The sequence below is a fragment of the Micromys minutus genome (assembly GCF_963924665.1).
Source record: "Micromys minutus genome assembly, chromosome: 7".
Classification (NCBI taxonomy): domain Eukaryota; kingdom Metazoa; phylum Chordata; class Mammalia; order Rodentia; family Muridae; genus Micromys; species Micromys minutus.
The window spans coordinates 59256222-59275963 of NC_137976.1; the positions used below are offsets into that span (position 1 = coordinate 59256222).

Sequence of the window (19742 nt, forward strand, 5' to 3'; positions counted from 1 at the left end):
TGTATGAAACAGGCCTCTTCCTATCCCAGGAAGAGCCTGGCTACAGCATTGTATCTGGTTTCAATCCCCAGCCCTGGCATGCATTAGCAAAAACATAGCACTTTTCTCTGTAAAATGAGTGTCCATGTTCCCATCTCAGAAGGTTCTGGTAGGAGCTATGTAAGACACGCTGAGGCAAACACTCAGCACGGTGCCCAGAATGGCAGGTACTTGGGCACAGTGACTATCACCCCACCAATATCATGGATCCCTGACTAGGCTGAAGATTATTCTAAGCACACCTATTGGTCCCCTCTCCCCCTCTTTAAAGACTAGACTCTATTAAACATGGAGTTCCTGGAGTTCACAGGACTGGGCTTTTTCTACAGCATCCTGGCAACAGCTGTGCTGAAGACAACTGTACTTGACTTTAATGCTAAAGCAACACAAATCAGAAAGTGGCAAAGTTACAGACCTCCGTGTCCTTTCATGCTGCTAGGCTTTCATGAAGCTCAGGAAACCTTGGGTTAGGTTAGACCAGTGGTTCTCAACCTTCCTAATGCCGAGACCCTTTAGTGCAGTTTCTCATACTACGGTAACCCCCAACCTTTCAATTATTTTCGTTGCTACTTCATAACTGTAATTTCGCTGCTGTTATAAATTATAATGTAAATATCTGTGTTTTCTGATGGTCTTAGGTGACCTCAAATATCTGTGTTTTCTGATGGTCTTAGGTGACCTCTGTGAAAGGGTCAGTTGACCCCCAAAGAGACACAACCCACAGGTTGAGAGTCACCAGATTAGCCAGTGCCAGTTCATTGGATAATTACACCACCTCTGGGTATAGTGGCGCACACCTTTAGTGCCAGCAGTTAAGGAACAGAGGCAGATGGATCTCTTTGAGTTTGAAGTCAGCTTGGTCTACATAGTAAGTTCTGAGACAGCTAGAGCCACATGGTGAAACCCTGTCTTAATAAAATAAGACAGGACAGGACAGGACAGGAGAAAAAAAAAAAAGGTACGCCATTTACTTTATCCCATCTGTACCTGGCCACTTGACCATTGTTTATGCTTATGTAAGGATCACACATTTTTATTTTGGAAAATAGCATATACGGCAACAGATAATCGAGCATTTCAGTACCCATCTCTGTAAATGACAACTGTCAACACCTGTCATAGTTTGCTTTGTTTTACAAGACAAGGTCTCAGTGTTTTGTTCACAGTCTTCCTGCCTCGGCCTCAAAAATATTTGCAGGCAGGTGCCACCGTGTCCAGAAACATATATTTACATCACATTCTTAAAATAAAAACCCTGGAAGATAACATGGAAGTCTGTTTTCCTCTCTGGCCCTACATGTCTTTCTTGCTCAGTGTCCTACTCGTCGCTATGGAGTTGCTCTCTGCCCATCTGCTTGTGCCTTTGATTGGCAGAAGTTGCGTTGTCTTCATTTAATAGGAAAAAAGTGAAAGAGAATCATGGGAAATATAAAGCAAAAGTGTGTTTGTGTGTCTCTGTGTATCCCTGTATGTATTTGTGTGCTTGTGTGTCTGTGGGGGGGCCGTCTGTGTGTTCGGGGTTGTTTGTATGTGTACAGGGACTTCTGGGTTTCTGGGTCCAGTGAGCTGCACCCTGATGGACCTGTTCACGTGACTAGGACTAGCCCACCCTAGTCCGAGGTACAGCCTGAGGGAGAGGAGGGTACTCTGCAAACCACACCTATCCACATCTACAAAGCACTGCACTCCAGGGCCTTACCTGGGTCCAGGTGGGTGAAAGAGCCCACCACAAAGTCCAGGGTGGAGACAGCCAGCAGGAGCAGCAGCAGCAGTTGGAGGCGGATTATCCACTTGACACCTGCCAGGTTGATGCCCAGCAAAGCCAGAAGCACAGCAACTGAAATTCCTCGCACAGCCCAGATGTTCCCGAGACCCAGCAGGTCCGAGATTGACTCTGCAAAGCCGGTGACGTACATGGCACCTGCAACACACTGCCGGGCAATCCCCGGTGGGGAGAGCCAGCAACAGAGGCCTCAGCAGCAGGCCTGCCTGCCCATGGACACACATGTACACCAGCACAGGGGCTCTGTCTGGGAGGCAGCACCAGGTCAAACCTGTTCTTCCACAAGGGAACCTGACTCAGACCCCTTTTCTCATCCACTTCTTGAACAAAACAGGAATGAGTCTGGTGTGAGAGCCATCGGTGGTAAACAGGACATAAGGATTATGAGATGCCGGGTCAGGAGGCCTTTGGCCTTCTCCACATGCATTACTCAAGAACTGAATGTCTACAAGAAACCGCTGCACACAGGGCTCTCCCACAGAAGCACACTCCCACCATTGCTTTTAACCAGTGTGTGTGTGTGTGTGTGTGTGTGTGTGTGTGTGTGTGTGTGTGTGAATGAGTGTGTGTATGTGAATGAGTGTGTGTATATATGAGTGTGTGTGAATGAGTGTGTATATATGTGTGTGTGTGAATGAGTGTGTATGTGTGTGTGTATGTGAATGAGTGTGTGTATATATATGTGAGTGTGTGTGAATGGGTGTGTGTATATGTGAGTGTGTGTGAATGGGTGTGTGTATATGTGAGTGTGTGTGTGTGAATGAGTGTGTGTATATGTGAGTGTGTGTGTGTGAGTGTATATGTGAGTGTGGGTGTATGAGAGCATGTGTGTATATAGGTATGAATGAGTATGTGTGTGTGTAAGTGTAAATGAGTATGTGTGAGTGCATGTATGAGTTCGTGAATAAGTGTGTGTATGTATATGAATGAGTGTATATAGGTGAGTGTGTGTGTTTGTGTATGTGTGAATGAGTGAGAATGTGTGTGTGGATATGTGTGGGCTGATATGGATGTATGAATGAGTGTGTGCATGTGAGTGGATGTATGTGTGTGTGTGATGTGTAAATGACTGTGTGCATATGAATGTATGTGTGTATGACTGTGTGAGTGGATGTATGTGTGTGGTGTGTAAACGACTGTGTGCATGTGAATGTATACGTGCGAATGACTGTGGGTATGTGTATGTATGTGTGTGAGTGTATGTGTTGCAAATGAGTGTGTGAGTGCGTGTGTATATGTGTGCATGTCTACCTCTTTCTTGAATCAGGGTCTCTCAGTGGCCTAGACCTGACGGAGTATGCTGGGCTGGCCTGCAGTAGCCCCCGGGTTCTCTTACCTCTGCCTCTCTAGTGCCTGCCACCGTAGCTTGTTTGAGCTGGGTCTCGGGATTAAACTCACGTGCCCAGCTTGCACAGCAAGCACTGTACTGAGTAAACTGCCTTCCCCGCCTATAAGATGGTGATTTGGTTTGGTTTGTATCATTTTGTCTTGGTTCTTTAAGACAGGGTCTAACACTGTAGCCCAGGCTGACTCAGATCTCAATATATATCCCAAATTAGCTTTGAACTCACAGTAATCCTCCTGCCTCAGCCTTCTGGCTGCTTAAATTATAAACACAAGCCACAATTCTTGGAAGTTTTTTTTTTTTAGTTATTTAGCTGCCAAGCATGATGGCACACACCTATAATCCGAGTACTGGGGGGCGGGGGAGGGGAGCAGAATCAGGAGTCTAACTGAAAGCTAAGGACAGCCTAATCTACATGGGCCACCCAGGGGCATACAGCATGAGCCTGTCTCAAACAAGTAAATAAAACAAGAAAGAGAGAGTGGCACACCTTTTCAATGTGTGACAAAGGTGACCACGGGCTACCCAGGTGACGTCAGAGCCTTGGTTGATCTCTATTGATCGAATTGGCAGTAAATATTCCAGACTGAGTAAAGTGATATGCTAACCTGTAGACTGGTTTCTTCCAATCTATAGCAGATGCAGAAATACCTTCTGCCTGGTGATCAGACAACTGGAGGGATTAGGATTCTTCGTCCGACACAACAGCAGCTAACGTCATGTCTAACCCAGCTAACTTGTCCTTCTTCCCTTTGCTCATAGTGTCTCACTGCGACTGTCCCTCTGAACCTCACTCAGCGCTCTTACCTCATACCGGCTACACTCATTCATACACTGTGTGCTTCATACACGATTAGCTTCTATTTGTCTAGAGCAATAATTTTACAATTTTTTTTGGAAGTATTTGAAAGGGTCTAAAAAGTTAAGAGTGACGTGAACTGGGTATGGTGGCGCACACTGTCATGCCAACACTTAGGAGGCACAGGCAGGTGGAGCTCTGTGAGTTCAAGGCCAACATGGTCTACAGAGCCACACAGTGAGATGCTATCTTTAAAAAAAAATTTTAAGTGTCATATTGGGCTCATCGAGTGTCAACAAGACGGCTCATCAGGTAAAGGCACTTGTCACTGAGCCTAATGACAAAGGCACTTGTCACCGAGCCTAACGGCCTGAGTGTTACTTCCAGAACTCACAGGTTTGAAGGAGAGTGTCAATTCCTACATGGTTTCCACATACACACACACACACACACACACACACACACATACATGCATGCACACATGAGCACAGACACACATACATACATACACACATGAGCACACACATATACATACATACACACACACATGAGCACACACACAAACATACATACACACAGAGCACTCACACACATACATGCATACCACATGCATACCACATACACGCATACACAAATGCACAATAAGCAAATGTAACAGAATTTTAATGGCAGGAGCATCACTTTGCATAATCATCAACCTCAGTCACCTTCCCTCAGCTTGGTCACCTCCCTGAGCCCCAGGCTCTGCTGGTCAGTGCAGCCCTGCCCTTGCCATTGTCCCAGGAACAAACACCATTCAAGTTTATTCAAGTTCTTCCTTTTCCATGGACTCGTTCTTATGCCCCAGACTCGCAGTAAACATTCCACTTACCCGCAGTGCTATATGATTATCGGGGTCCAGATTCTACTATTGTTTCATGGTTATAAATTTGTCTCCTGCAGCAAGAATGCACACACCCTTTAAAAACAAAATATTTTGGCTGGGAAGCCGGCTCAGTGGATAGAGCACAAGGCTGAACAAGTGAAAAGACCAATGTTCAGAACCCAAGGAAAAGGCTGGCCGGGTGCGGTGGCCAACGGTAATCCTAGCACTCCATTAGGAAGCACACGAAGGGGGTCTCCAGGGATTCCCAGCCGGAATGAGCAAATTCTGAATTCAGTAAGAGCCCCTGCCTCAGTAAATGAATTAACTGAGAAGACCAATGCCAACTTCAGACCTTCACATGCATGCTTATACAATACACCTATACATATCATGAACACATAATCACACAGGTACATGCTTCACAAATACATGCTAAACAACTTAATGTTTCTGCCACCTCTTCAATAGTCTCCATTTGCAAAGCATGCTGCACACACTGGGCGAATACCGTGTGATTCGCTGGATTTCAGTGTCAGCGTCCGTGGCCTAAATTACTTCTGTATTGTCTCTCACTTTAACTCAGAGAAATCCAGAAGGGAGAAGCCCCGTCAACTAGGCCAGCCCTTACAACCAGACACGTTATCAACCACACCCTCCTGCTAGTTAGACAGGAAGGAGGAAGTCCGAGTACCAAGGTGAACACAGAAAAGTATAAGGACTCTCCCGCTGCCAGGGTTCTGTAGAGGAAGGCAACCTATGAATACATGTGCAATTACAAAACAGATGTGTTGGGTTGGCTTGCACAGTCAGTTGTCCCATGATGGCCATTTACAACTGGGAGACCGGACAAACGAATGTCTGCTAGGTCAAAGCTGATGAAAGTCATGGAGCTAGAGGGGCAAATCCGAAGTACCAGTCTAAAGCCAGGCCTGGCAGCTCCCTGGAGGTCACTGGAGTGGTCTGCATTGAACAGCCGCCAAAGCTGGCTTCTGCTGTTCATGGCCGGTGGTGTAGCATTCAGGCACCTGCTGAGGAAGACTTCACCATCCACTCTGACTTTCCCTGAAGTCTGATCCTCAGCTTACTAGACCGTGGCACCCACAGCCAGCACAGCTCTTGGTCCCTCTCTCGTTCACCCTCATAGCCACAGCAAGAAGCGTGCTTTACTTCCTCTGTATCCAACCAGGTTGATAGTCAAGGTTAACTATCAAGTTAGGGAGGAGGGCACTTGTCTAAAAGCCCAGCACTAAGAAGGTAGAGCCAGGAGGACGGTGAATTCAAGTTTAGCTTGGATTACTTGGCAACATTCAGACAGACTAGACTAGATAGTGAGATCCTGAGTGGGGAGAGGGAAGAGCCACTACACCATCAGAGAGTATGGTATTGCCTTTCCATTTCTAACAGGTAGACACACCCATTCCCATGGAACTGGAACGCCTGGGTACATTTGGGGGTGTAGTGTCAAAAGCACCTTGTACCCAGTTACAAAGTGAGCCTGTCTCAGTAAAAAGTGCAAGCTATACATGGGCCCCCTTGTGCAGGAAGTATATTCCCCTCCAGCTCAGAGCTCAAAGCCTTAGCCTACCTCTGGCTTGGGACAGCTGACACAGGGTGACTCTGAACCCCAGACTTCCCGGAGCGAGCCAGCTGTCCTAAGGCATCCAGGTGGGAAGCTGCTCTTCCTTAGAAAGCATTACTGAGTTTCTAGAAACATTCCCAGAGCTTCTTATGGCTGAAAAGTGTTTTCATGACCTCTGACAGTTATAATAAAGGACTTTTCTCTTTCTTTACTATTTTCAACATGGAGATGTCTGAAACTCCCTGCCATGTAAGGTGCGGTGGTCACCACTTTAAAGAGAAGAGACTATTTCCTCAGGATAGAACACCCAGGGTATTTGCTTTGAATGAATCGGATGTTCAGGAAACCTGAGCAAAAGGTGCTCCTGCCCTCCCTGCCCTCTGTCAGGTTCAAAGCCTACTCCAGGCGGCAGTAGGCAGCCAGTGCGGATCAGTCACTCCCACAGGGAAAGCTCTAGGCCTCTGTCTGGTCTTGAGAAGCTTCCTGCTCCTCTACTGTTGATGTAGGGAATTGAGCATGGAGTATATTAGCCATGATAAATGTTTTTACACAGTCAACACTGCCACATTCAAGTAAGGAGCCCAAAGAGGCCCCTCACATGGACACAGGTAAGTGGAACAGGGACATAGGAGGGGGAACCCCCACCCCTGCTAAGTAAGTCCTGACAGCAAGTGTTAACATCACACCAAAACCAGACAAAGGCATCTCACAAAAGCTGCAGGACAGCATCCCTGGAAAGTGTGTGCCAGCATCCTCTCAGCAAAGTTGGAGCAGATGGAACCCAGAAACTAATATAAGAACCATAGGGTAAGGCCTCTGGCAAGAGCCTCCATCCAAAGGAGCTCCGACAGCCAGGAACCCACCAGCACTGACTTCAGGGACTGCTGACACTGGCCCGGGCCCTGAATCTTCTCAGCCATGACTGCCTGTTCTGGGAAAACTTTGTGAAGAGTCTTCCTTCCAGTCAGCCCAGCTAAGAGACCCAGCACCCTCTGTTCACTTGGGGTGTTCAGCCCTGTCCTCATCTAGGTGCCCAGAGAATGTAGAAAGTGAGGCTGTCCACTGTGACTACAGGACAGCGCAGGAGAGCATCTCTCTACAATCCATGGGGTGGAGAAGCAGGCTGGTAACGACCGCTAACCAAGGGAAAATGGCTGTCACAGAGGCAGTGCATGTATCAAACTCTTTTAGATCTTGTAGAATTTACATTGATTAAGCGTTTTTTTCCTCGTGAAAATCCAGTTTCAAAAAGGCTCCAAAATCTGAGAGTTGATGGTTTGCATATGCTAGACCCAGAGAGTGGCACTATTGGAAGGTGTGGCTTTGTTGGAGTGGGTGTGTCACTGTGAATGTGGGCTTAGGACCCTCACCCAAACTCCTGGAAGTTAGTCTTCTGGTAGTAACCTTCACATAAAGATATAGAACTCTCAACTCTGCCTGTACTATGCCTGCCTGGATGCTACCATGTTTCTGCCTTGATAATACTGGACTAAACCTCTGAACCTGTAAACCAGCCCCAATTAAGTGTTGTCTTTTATAAGACTTGCCTTGGTCATGGTGTCTGTTCACAGCAATAAAACCCTAACTAAGACAGTAGGGTTTGTTGTTTGTTGTCTGTTTCTTTTCTATTGTGTGAGAGCTTTGGTTTGCTTTGGTTGGGTTGGGTTTGGTTTGGTTGGGCTGGATTTGGTTGTGCTGAGTTGGGTTGAATTAAGTTTGGTTGGTTGGGTTGGGTTAGGTTGGGTTGAGTTGGGCTAGGCTGGGTTAAGTTTGGTAGGGGTTTTGTTGTTGTTTTTTTGTTGTTTGTTTGTTTGGTTTTTTTTGGTGTGGTTTTCTTTTTTAGAGGCAGGGCCTTACTATAATGCCAGGCTGACCTGGTGGTCATAACCCGCCTGCTTTAACCTCCCAGATGCTAGGATTATAAGCATGGGCCACCACATCCAGCTTCAAAATCTGAAAATTGTGAGCCATGCTCAAAAGTTTTGGATTTTTGGAGCAGTATGGATTTTGGGTTTTTTAATTATGGATGTTGAACATATACCATACTTCTAAATCTTTCTCCAGGAAAAAATAAAATAAAATAACTGTCTTGCCAGGTGGTGGTGGCACAAACCTTTAGTCCCAACAGCTGGGAAGCAGAGGCAGGTATATCTCTGAATTTAAGGCCAGCTTGGTCTGCAAATGAGTTCCAGGACAGCCAGGGCTACAAACAAACTCTGTCTCAGAAAACAATGCAAAACAAAAAAGCAACTGCCTTTTCCAAGCAAGTAGTGAGATGGCTTCCATGTACCTGTTTTACACACAGCACACACATGCACACGTACACTCTCATACATTCATGCACCCCTCACACAACCACACACACCCACACTCATGTAGACCCTCACATAAGCACACACACTCGCCCACCTTTATATACTCATGCATATCCTCACATACACACACATACACACAATACACACTCACATACTTACACTCATATATACACATTCACCTCACACTCATATACATTAACACACTCATACATGCATACACTTATGCACACACACATACACTCATGCATATCCTTACACTAGACACAATGCACACTTACACACACACACACACACACACTCACCACAGCTCCGTGCAGTTAGAGAATATGATGATTTATGCTGATGCCATGCCTCTGCTGCCTGCCTAAAAGGAAAAGTAAGGAAGCCCTTTTTCTCTTCTTTTTAACTGTTTTCAACCTACCCACTACCCTTTGTTTTTCCGTAACCCTTTTTGGTCCAAACCACACTTCCAAAGCTACTTCTTAATGTTCGAGTGTGTCTCCCCAGCATCAAATTCCCATCCCTGTGCTTCAGCTAAATAAACTTCAGATGAGCCTTGGAATTTCTCCTCACCTGCTGGTTTCCTTCCTGGCTTTGTCCAGTGCCGTGTGGCCTTCTCCTTGGATTGTGCTTCAGTCTAAGTATCCACATGGGGGCCTGTGGCCTGCTTAAGGCCACCCAAGCCATCCTACCTGCAGAGCCTCACCTCTACCCACACACAACGCCTACCCACAATGCAAAGTGTGGAGGGCTGCCTGCCATGGACACCCCACCAAGAAAAGCTGTCAGACCCTGGCCCTGGTCGCCCTGGGAAGTGGTGGGAGGAGACAGGAGCTCTGGAGTTCAGAATCAGGGGTGCAAGCTCCCCCCAGAGCCCAGGGTGGGTCTCTGTCAAGTGGGGACCTTGTCTTTACCACTGTGTCCTCCAGGAAGGGAAGAGAGACAAGGGTAAATGAACAGGTAAAAAGTCGGCTCGGGCTGCAGGCTCACCTGTCCGAATACATACAGCAGCCCGACAGTGCCTCCCATCTGCCCGCCAAGCACGGAGGAGATCATGGAGTAGACGCCGCCGCTGCCCATCCCGCCATGCTCTGCGACACCAATGCCAGACAGCACGGTGATGAGGGCTACGAGGATGACAGAGGACACCAGGAGCAAGCCCAGGAGCACACCCGTGTTTCCCTGCAGCAGGAGGGGGAGGGGCGTCAGAGTTAGGAAAAACACCTCACTTGGAGCTGTTCCCCAGGGAAGCCCACACGACGTTCCAGGTAGAAAGTAGACCCTCCAAACTCTTGCGACTTCATACTGATGTGACTCAAGAGAGTCACCAGCAGGGCCAAGAGATGAGCTGACTCTGCGGTTAAGAGCACTTGCTGCTCTTGCAGACAATCAGGGTACAGTTCCCAGCAACCACGTGGTGGCTCACAACCATCTCTAATCCCAGTTCCAGGAGACTCAGTGGATTTGATGCCCTCCCCTGACCCTTCGGGCACCAGGCATACATGCGGTACCCGTATATGTAGGCAAACACTCCTACACACAAAAGTAAAATGGAAAAAGAGATTCACTAGGAGCCTGCAAATCTACTATGCAGGTAACCTTGACCTACGTGAAAGGATTCTCTCCCTCTCTCTCTCTCTCTCTCTCTCTCTCTCTCTCTCTCTCTCTCTCTCTCTCCACTCCCCCTCATGTTCACTGGCCTTAGCCCCTCCACAAACTTAGTGCTCACTAAATACAGTACACATTCCTGGACAAGTGTGTCGACACGTACACACATCTCAGGGCACAGTGTAAGCCTCGCTGTGTGCTTTGTTAGATAACGGGCAATAAAGATTCCTGAAGGGGAGAACACCCCCAAGATGCGCTAAGTGTTGGAGGGAGAGCAATAAGAGGGCAGAGGGGCCTTAAATGGAGCTGGAGGGTGCCCAGCAAGTGAAGGGTGCTCGGGCTGCACTGCTGGTCTGAGATGGGGGGCAAGAGCCCAGGAAAATAGTTTTCTCCCTGTTCCCAGCCCCAGCATTTTGCTACCTTGTTCTTACTAACCTCTGTGAGTTTTTACAAACACCCTGAGAAGATTTGCATTGTTCTTTTATTAACTGTAGATGTCAAATGGACCAACCCTGGTTTTTCTCTTCCCTGCAAACTCCCACTTCTGCTATAACACTGGCCCAGAAGAAAGACCCTCTATCCCCTGTCCCCTCTGAGGCAACCGGGAGAGTCAGCCCAGAGACACACTGTTCAGCTGACTTTGGAGTGACCTGCAAGGAGACCTGGCCAACTAGAAGTGCTCAGGCACCATAGACCCTGCAAGGATTCCCTCTCCCGCCAATTTTTACTTTAGAACGTTACAGGTATCTTTGTTAACTCTGTTGAGCTCCTCGGAGGAATAAAACAGAACAGGAACGAAACGTAGGCCTGGAGACGTAGCTAACCCATAAATCACTTGTCTAGTAAAAAGCCTGGGTTCAAGTCCGGAAGGCAAACCCAACAAAGAAAGCAAACCAAACAAAATCCATAGGGGGCACAAGGCTGCGGCAAGGCAAGGCATACCGAACAGATGAGAACGTGCGGCCGTAGCCACTGCCAGCCTCGCAAATCTGTGCCAAAGAAAAGAGGGGCCTCTGCACACCCAACCTAGTGTGAAGACTGGAGCGAGGGTAGAGTCCCTTGGGGGCCATCTGTCTGCCGAGGGCTCTGTCTGCCAACTGTGTGCAGTGTGAGCAGACACGAAGCGTCTCCTCGACTACGCCTTCTGCTACTTTACAGTTCTGGGCTGTCTCCTCTATAAAGCAGAGATAACGTGTCTCACAGCTGTCAGGAAATACTAAATTTTAGGGAATTAAACACATTCACTGCACTTTGAACGCCACCTGTCACACAGCGCTTAATAAACCTTACTTGTTGGGTTATTTTGTGATAAATGTTACACTATTATTATTACTTATCACACAGCTCATAAATACTGCGCCCTCCGAATCGGCTCAAAGCCTGGACCGGTTCATAAGGACAGCTGTGAGTTCCCTTTGGAAACAGAACGCCAACAGCCATGTGGCCACATGGGGACATGTGCAAAACACAGCTACTGCCAGATGGCAAAGGACACTGCTGAACTCCTGGGCGTGGTGACCGGCTAGATGGTAGTGGTGAGACCAGGGGTAGAGAAGGACTGCAAGAATAACCAGTGCCATGTGGCTCCTCCCTCCACTCCATCCATACCACAGCCCTAGCTCCCAGGATGCTGGTGTCCCCAGGATGGGTGCCCTTGAGCATGACATCTGAGTGAGTGTTCTAACTATGGACTTTGCTAACATTACACTTGCAATGAAACCCTACAGAATTTGGTCTTCTTTTGTACATACTTGGAAGCTGTCTGCATGTGAATGTAAATATCCTGTTCTAAGAGCGGCCTTGGGTCTTCAGAGGGGAAATGTTCCTTTAACGGTTTATAAACTATGACTCCAAGTTGTTTTGGAGTTAATATTTTCTACTTAAGAGATGCTTATGTTGATTTCAATTTCATACGGCTCCCTGGATGTTTCGTCTCATCTCTGGCATTTTGTATTGGTCTTTTTTTCTTTTCGTGATCAAATATTCAGCAGATTCCAATGGCAAAGATAAAAGGCAGAGGTTATTTTAGGACAAGAGGACAGATGCGCTCAAGATGGCCCTCAAGGCCAGCCTTCGGTGTTCCTGTGTGGTCTTTGGCTCTGTGAAGTGACTCACTTTGTTTTTTAACGTAGGTTAAAAAAAAAAAAAAAAATTATCTCTGTTTAAATGCTCACAGTAGTTGGGATTTACGTACCAATTTTTGACTAAACATTCACAGAGTTTCTGCTTAGACTGTATTTTGTCATGTACTAACCTGCTTTTAATGTACCACAGAAGTGCTGGGACGTCATTCCTGAGACTTGGGATGCTGAGGTAATGGCTGCTGAGGAGAGGCTCTCTCTTATTCTATCTGTGGTCTTAGTGAAACTCTGCAGCCTCAGAAAGAGACAATCCCACAGGGAACCATGGGATGTGGCCAAGTGGTACTTGGGTGAACCAGAAGGTTCTTCACGTGTGCCTAGAGGCCTGACCGACAAGTGCGGCCTCCCAGGGACCTTGAGCACATGGCTTCAGAACCACAGAGCGTGCACGCACTGCTGTAAGCTGCCAGTGTTGGGGCAGTCTGCCACACAACAATAAACAGCAAATACAACTCATGCCTTCATTTGGGAGAGGGAACTCATTTTGGGTGGTTTGTTTGTTTTTTTTTTTTTTAAGACAGAGGTTTTCTGTGTAGCCCTGGCTGTCCAGGAACTCACTCTGTAGGCCAGGCTGGCCTTGAAATCAGAGATCCAGCTACCTCTGCCTCCCAAGTGCTGGAAACAAAGGTGTGTGCCTCCACACCTCGCTAGATAGCCATTCTTCAAAATCAAATAAGTAAAGAATTAACATAGACTTATCTTTTTTTCCTTTCACTCTTCCTTAACCATCCCTGAACACAGCAGAGCCCAGAGAGCCAGGATTGACATCAATAACTTCCCAATAAAACAACAAAAATATCAAAGCCTGAGGCTTCCCAAGGGGGGCATTCTGCATCTAGACTGCAACAGAAACACCAGGGAATCCAGAAGGGTCACAAACTAGAGTAAAAGTCACCGTCTGTCTGACCCTTGCCCTAACTCTAGTCCCACCCACAATGAACCCTGACCCCACGTAATCAGATCCCTCCTCAGGCCCTTGCTGGGCATCTCTGAGACCAGGCTCCCCGAGTTCCCATTCTAAAAGCAGTCCGGGCTCTGCTCTGTACTTCCTGCTTTGTTTCAGAATCCGTGATTCAGGAATCTATTCCCTAAACTGTAGACTCCAAGAAGCTTTTCCGTCACAGGCCCACCAGAAGCTCCAGGGTCACCAGCTCACTCACCACCAGCCAGCCAGTCCTCAAGAAAAGGACAACCCCGAAAATGTTGATCATGCAGGATGTGAACACGCCATCCCAGGTCCCGAACAGCACCGGCTCCCACATGAACAGCTGGATCTTCCACCAGGGCTGGGGCTGGGCCAGGATACCCTGAAAAGGACACCATGAAGTCAGATGAGCAGCCAACAGAAGGAGGGAGGAGACAGAAGAGGAACAGGAAAAGAGAGGAAACAACAAACAAGTGAAAAAACAAAGACAAAAACTTCTGCCTTGGGCCTGGGAAAGAGTATTTGCCACGCAATCATGAGGACCTGAGGTCAAATCCCTAGTACTCAGGGAAAGCTGCGTGTGGTTGCGCTCGCTGAAACCCCAGCTTTGTGAGGCAGAGACTGGGATATGCCAGGAACTCACTGGCTAGCTAACATAGCCAGGACAGTTTTAGCTCAGTCAGAGACCCTGTCTCCGATGTGTGCTCTCTACCTACACACACACACACACACACACACACACACACACACACACACACACACCTGGGGCCTATAATGGGATCCTATTCTCTCTGAGTAGCAGGGGGTGCTGAATTCACATGTAGCTAACTGTTCCCCAGAAACCCAGCCCCTTTGCAGGCAAGGTCACATGACCTGGAGGGAGGTAGCTAGAAGCAATAGCAAGTTTTGCCTTGGTAGGCTGTGCCCCCTCCAGCTCAGGCCATATCTCTGGGTCCCAGCAAGACACACTCCTTCAGCAGTGCACACTCCCCTCAGTCTTCCAGATGAGCAGCTTCTAGCATTTGCACCTCCTGATGACTGGACACTTTCATTTCTTCGGCCTTTCCCACACCTCTATCACAAGATTCTTCTGTTTAAAAGACCCAAGTAGTTTGATTCTCTGCCTGAACCCTGCCATGGTGCCTCCTACATCTCCTTTCTCTCCACGATCCTCGGGTCTTGAAGCATGCCTCAGCTGCTTATCTCAGAATCGAAGACAGACCATTGGTTCCGTGGGTGGTTTTCTGCTCCTTTTTCTAATTTAAAAATAACAATAGCATTTCTGAACTACATGCTAGCTAGTTTCTATGTCAACCTGACACGGGCTCAAGTCATTTTGGAAGAGGAAACCTCCGCTGAGAAAATTCTCCCCCATCAGATTAGCTTATGGAGCGTTTTCTTGAGTGATAACCGGTGTGGAAGGGTCCAAACCCCTGTGGGCAGGTGGTCCGGGTGCTATAAGAAAGCAGGCTGAGCAAGCCCTTTAGAGCAAGTGAGCTGCATGCCTCTTCTACATCAGTTCCTGCCTTGATGTTCCTCTGTGACAATCCCTGGGTGGTGTGAATAGGAAAGGCCCCCCTCCTGATCCCCATAGACTCATGTTTGAATGCTTGGCCCATAGGGAGTGGCACTATTAGGAGGTATAACCTTGTTGGAGTGGGTGTAGTCTTGTTGGAGGAAGTACATCACTATGGGGGCGGGTCTTGGGATCTCTTATACTCAAGCTCTGCCCAGTGTGACACCCAGTCGTTCCCTTCTGCTGCCCTCGCATCAAGGTGTAGAACAGCTCCTTCTCCAGCACCAGGTCTGCCTGCATGCTTCCTACCATGATGATAATGAACTGAACCTCTGAAACTATTAGCTGGCCCCAACTAAACATTTTCCTTTATAAGAGTTGCTGTGGTCATGGTGACTCTTCACAGCAAGGGAAACCCTGACTAAGACAGACTGTAATGTGGAGCCCTAAGATGAAATAAACTGTTTCCTCCCCAAATTCTTTCAGTCATGGTGTTTTATCACAGCGACAGAAACCTAAGACAAGTCCTTGAACAGAAGCCCTGTACTAAAATAACTAAGGGTTTGTGGTATACTAGAACAATACAGCAAAGTCAGTGGCTACTCATACTGGGAATTGCTTTTGCACAGGATGAGTAATTAATTTAAATTTGGGCATCAGCAGAGCCCTTGGGACCCTAAAACCATGCAGCAATGATTAAGGATCCTCAGCAGAACAGGAGAGATGAAGGTCTCAACTGAGTGCCAAGCAGTGTCTGCAGCAGGTGAGCACACGTGGCCAGAGCAGGCTCTAGAAGCTGCATTTGATCAACTGTGCTGAGTCTTCACCTGGGCCCAGAAGACTAGAGCCTGGCAGTTCTGCCTTCACCTGAGTCTGACTCCTTACTGGGGGTCACCTGCTCCCCTCACAGGCGTGTTAATCAAGGAGTGTCCAGCCCGACCCTTGCTCTTCCAAGGTTGAAGACACATGAGTAACTAATTGTCCTAAATCTCTAGCCACCTTGAATCCCAGCCATGGTAGCTCTTCACAGGGCACCAGATGAAGGGAATTATCCACAGTGCTGAGGATACACCCTGGGGCTTAAGTGATTATCTTAGAACCAGACTGGGCCCCTTAGCCAGTAACAGCAATGAGGACATTTTTTTAGATCACCCTGCAGACCCAGGCCACACTCTGAACAGGACTGCTCAGTTATGGTCACTTTGTGCTCTCTCTGCCCCCAAATCTTTCTCTGTTTAAACCTAAAAGTCCTACCAGTCTTCCCAAAGATGGCCTTGGGGTCACTAGACATTGAGATCCTTGTCTCTCAAGTGTAGCCAACACATCAGCTCACTTCAGCTTCTCATCGCTGTCTCTTTGACCTGTACATTGGGAATGGGTGACAAGACTCGTGATGCTGGAACCCAAACTTTTGCCCCCAAAAGTCTAGTTTTATTAATTATAAATACAAAGAGAAGGCAGGAAAATGAAAAGCAAGAAACGGGAAAAATATCTAAGACCCAGAGTCACAGGGCCTGGTGCCGTGTGACTAAGAGCAGACACAGCAGTGACCTCACACAAAGCTAACACTGCTTAAAACAAAAGAGCCCAAAGGTCTCTCCTTCTCACTAACGGACCAAGCAAGGGCCTCAAGTGAGTCCTGCTCACCAGAGTCAGGGAAGGACAGGGGAGGGGAGGGGGAAGAAAGGGTAAGGGAGGAATGGAGGGAAAAAGGGCAGGGGAGAGATGGGGGGAAGGAAGGGCAGGGAGGGATGGAGAGAGTTTGGATATTGGGAGGGCAGGGCATAAGGTCAGAGAGGAGGAACTAGCTGGAGTGTTTCATAGCACCAGGGGTGACTATTGTCAGCAAAGATTTGTTACACATGCTCAAAGAGAGGAGCTTAAAGGCTTCCAGCACTCAAACACACAACAAAAATAATTGGTGTTTGACATGACATGCTAATCACACTACATGATCATCCATTGTTTATTTAAATAGTATTGCACCGTACTAATATATTTGTACATATTCTATGTTCATTAAAATTTTTATCTGGGGCCAGCAGTTAAGAGTGTTTGCTGCACAAACCTAATGGCCTGAGTTTGTTACCTGGGTCCGCATTAAAAGGAGAAATTTGTTTCCTGAAAGTTGTCTTTTGACTCTATGTGTACCATGGCACGTGCACCCCCCTCCTCTGTCTGTCTGTCTGTCTGTCTGTCTCAGTCTCTGTCCATTTGACTTACTCTCTCTCACGCACACATACAAATATAATAAAATTTAATTTTGAAAGCTATAGGAGAGGAGAGAAAAGGAAGGGGGAGGAAAAAAGTGAGAGAGGGAGAGAGATGGAGGGAGGGATGGGGGAGGGAGAAGGAGAAGAAATAGCTAGGGAGTCAATTAGACGGGTGATGCAGGAGGCCCTATGAGACTCTGGTCAGCCCCAACTGCCGGTTCTCAGCTCTGCTGACGTCTGTTTATTCATTACTAATTCTTCTTTCACAAACCACAAATGCAGAAGCTCCTCAAAATCAATGACAGAGCTCAGAGCAAGGACTCTGCCCCCTGAGGTTATCCTTGAACTACAGTACCAAGGGACAGGCTAGCTAACCCAAGATTGTTTATTAGGATCCCAGTAATCCTCAAAATGGAAGACACAGCCCAACAGTCCTGTCTCTGCTTCTATCAGGGACTGTCCTGGGTCTTCTATTATCATTAGAGACAATAATAGCAGTAGTCTTCAGTAATGGAAAGAGTTAGTAGTCTGCTTCCAATCAGTGCTTTGCTTTAATCCTCACAGCCCTGGAAGACAGAGCCTTGGGAGTGGGCCAAAGCTGCCTACAGCTAAGAAAATACCTGGCTGTCCTAAGTCATCCTGCTGGGGCATCTGTGGGGGCCCAGGCCGTGGGATGTGTACTCTACCATAAACTGTACTTGGTTAAAGGCAACGTGTCCCTGCCTTCCCTGAATTTAGGTGTTAATGCTCTGGGCCTAACTGTCTATCTGGTCTACCCCGTGAACTGTCTATCTGGTCGACCCTGTGAATGCTTGTATGAGTGTGCTTTGCAGTCCAAAGGCTGTGAGAAGCCTCTTGACCTCGTTCTAGCCCATCAGCCTGAAGAGTGTTCTATGCCTATTGTAGATCCAAACCTCAGGACACTTTTTACCCTGAGAAAGGAAGCAGAACAGCTATAAAATGGATGTTGTGTTTAGGATGCTGGTGTGGGGAACCTTCCACTTTTTTAAACATAGTGATCAAAGACTATCACTACGTCTTCCCACAGTTTATTCATCAGAGTGTGGGCAGGAACTGCCGGCTTGGACCACAACATTCATTCCAGTGTTCTTAGAGAATAAGACCCCTAAAAACCTAGTGAAAGCAAAGACAAACAAACAGCAAAAGAGACAGATAAAGGAATAGAGACCCTTACAATAAAACGCCAGTAAGTGCCACAAGCCTCTCTCTCTCTCTCTCTCTCTCTCTCTCTCTCTCTCTCTCTCTCTCTCTCTCTCACACACACACACACACACACACACACACACACACACACGAGAGTGCCATTCTATCTTGTCAAAGTTACTATTCAGAAGGGTATGGTCCAGACCCATCAACCATGGGTTGGTTGCCTGCTCGGGTATGAGGGACACAGCTCATCTGCAATAGCAGCAGACCCATGGGGAGAGAGTGCAATGTCAGCTCTCAGTTCCCTAGTGGCTCCTCCTCTCCCCTGGAGGAGGAGGGGCAGGATAAGAAGGGACACTAGGATGAGAAGTGCCAATATTAAGCCAGTTCTGGGCTGTTTTCAAAGTGCCAGGGGCTGCTCTGGTCCCAGCTGCTGGTAACTGCCTTTAGAACATAGTTGTCCTCAGTTTAGGACCATCAATTCCCAAAATAACAGAACAGACACCTGAGGAAAGGGAAGTAGCAAAGGGCCTCCTGCAGGGTCCACTGGGAAGCAGAGATGCTGGGAGGAGCAAGGCTGCCATTCTGGTTTGTTTTCAGGTCGCTGTTGATTACCCTGACCAAAGCAGCCCGGAGAAGAAAGGGTGTAACTTAGCTTATAAGTTATAATCCATCCTCGGGCAGGAAGTGAAGCAAAGGTCACGAAGGAACAGTGCCTTCTGGCTTGTTTTCTCTGGCTTACTCAACTACGTTTCATTTACAGCCCAGACCCAACTGCCTAGAGATGACACCACACACTGGTGTCCTACGCCAATTAGGAATTAAGAAAAAGCTGCTTTACAGACAGAGACACAGGCCTATGTGATTTGGGCAATTTTTTCACTTGAAGATCCCTCTTCCCAGGTAACTGTTCTGTACCCAGCGCAGAGATAACCATAGCTTTCAGTTCTGAGAGAACAGTATTTCTCTGTGAAACAGGACTGTCCCAACATAAATATGGAAGTGCTCGCCTTCTTGTATCAACAAGCTGAGGACAACTGTTCTGCCAGAGGCAGTCACAAGAATGCAGGCCCAAGACCCTTTGCTCCTGTAGCTACTGACTCAGACTTCATTTTTAGAGAACTTGACCTTAGTTTGAACTCAGGTAAACTAACAGGCTGGTACCTAAGCATTAGTTTCCAAGATGCCTACCTACAAAACCGGAGCTTAGCTCCAGTCTCTAGGCTAATCCCCAACAAGACCAGCACAGACCCCACACTAATGACCACCAACGCAGAGAGAAACAGAAATTAAGTTTATGATATGACTCTCAGCACCAACCAATGATGTTAAAGACCACAGTAGCTTTCCAATTAGATGCTTGCTCACTTACTCCCTCCCCCGCCCTGCTTGCTGCTTACTATAAAGCCTTGTCCCAATAGACAGGCAGTGCGCTGACAGCCCCACA

At 47.5% G+C, this 19742-nt stretch overlaps 1 protein-coding gene across 1 annotated transcript in view; it reads right to left on the minus strand.

The window, feature by feature from the left end:
- The window catches only part of SLC12A8 (solute carrier family 12 member 8), a gene marked incomplete at its 5' end in the record, with an annotated part of 141088 nt that overhangs the window by 110535 nt on the left and 10811 nt on the right, over window positions 1-19742 (minus strand). The window contains 3 exons of the mRNA XM_080919665.1: window positions 1739-1970; window positions 9716-9907; window positions 13635-13781. Coding sequence (XP_080775791.1) covers window positions 1739-1970; window positions 9716-9907; window positions 13635-13781 — 571 coding nt within the window. The remainder of the gene's footprint in view (window positions 1-1738; window positions 1971-9715; window positions 9908-13634; window positions 13782-19742) is intronic.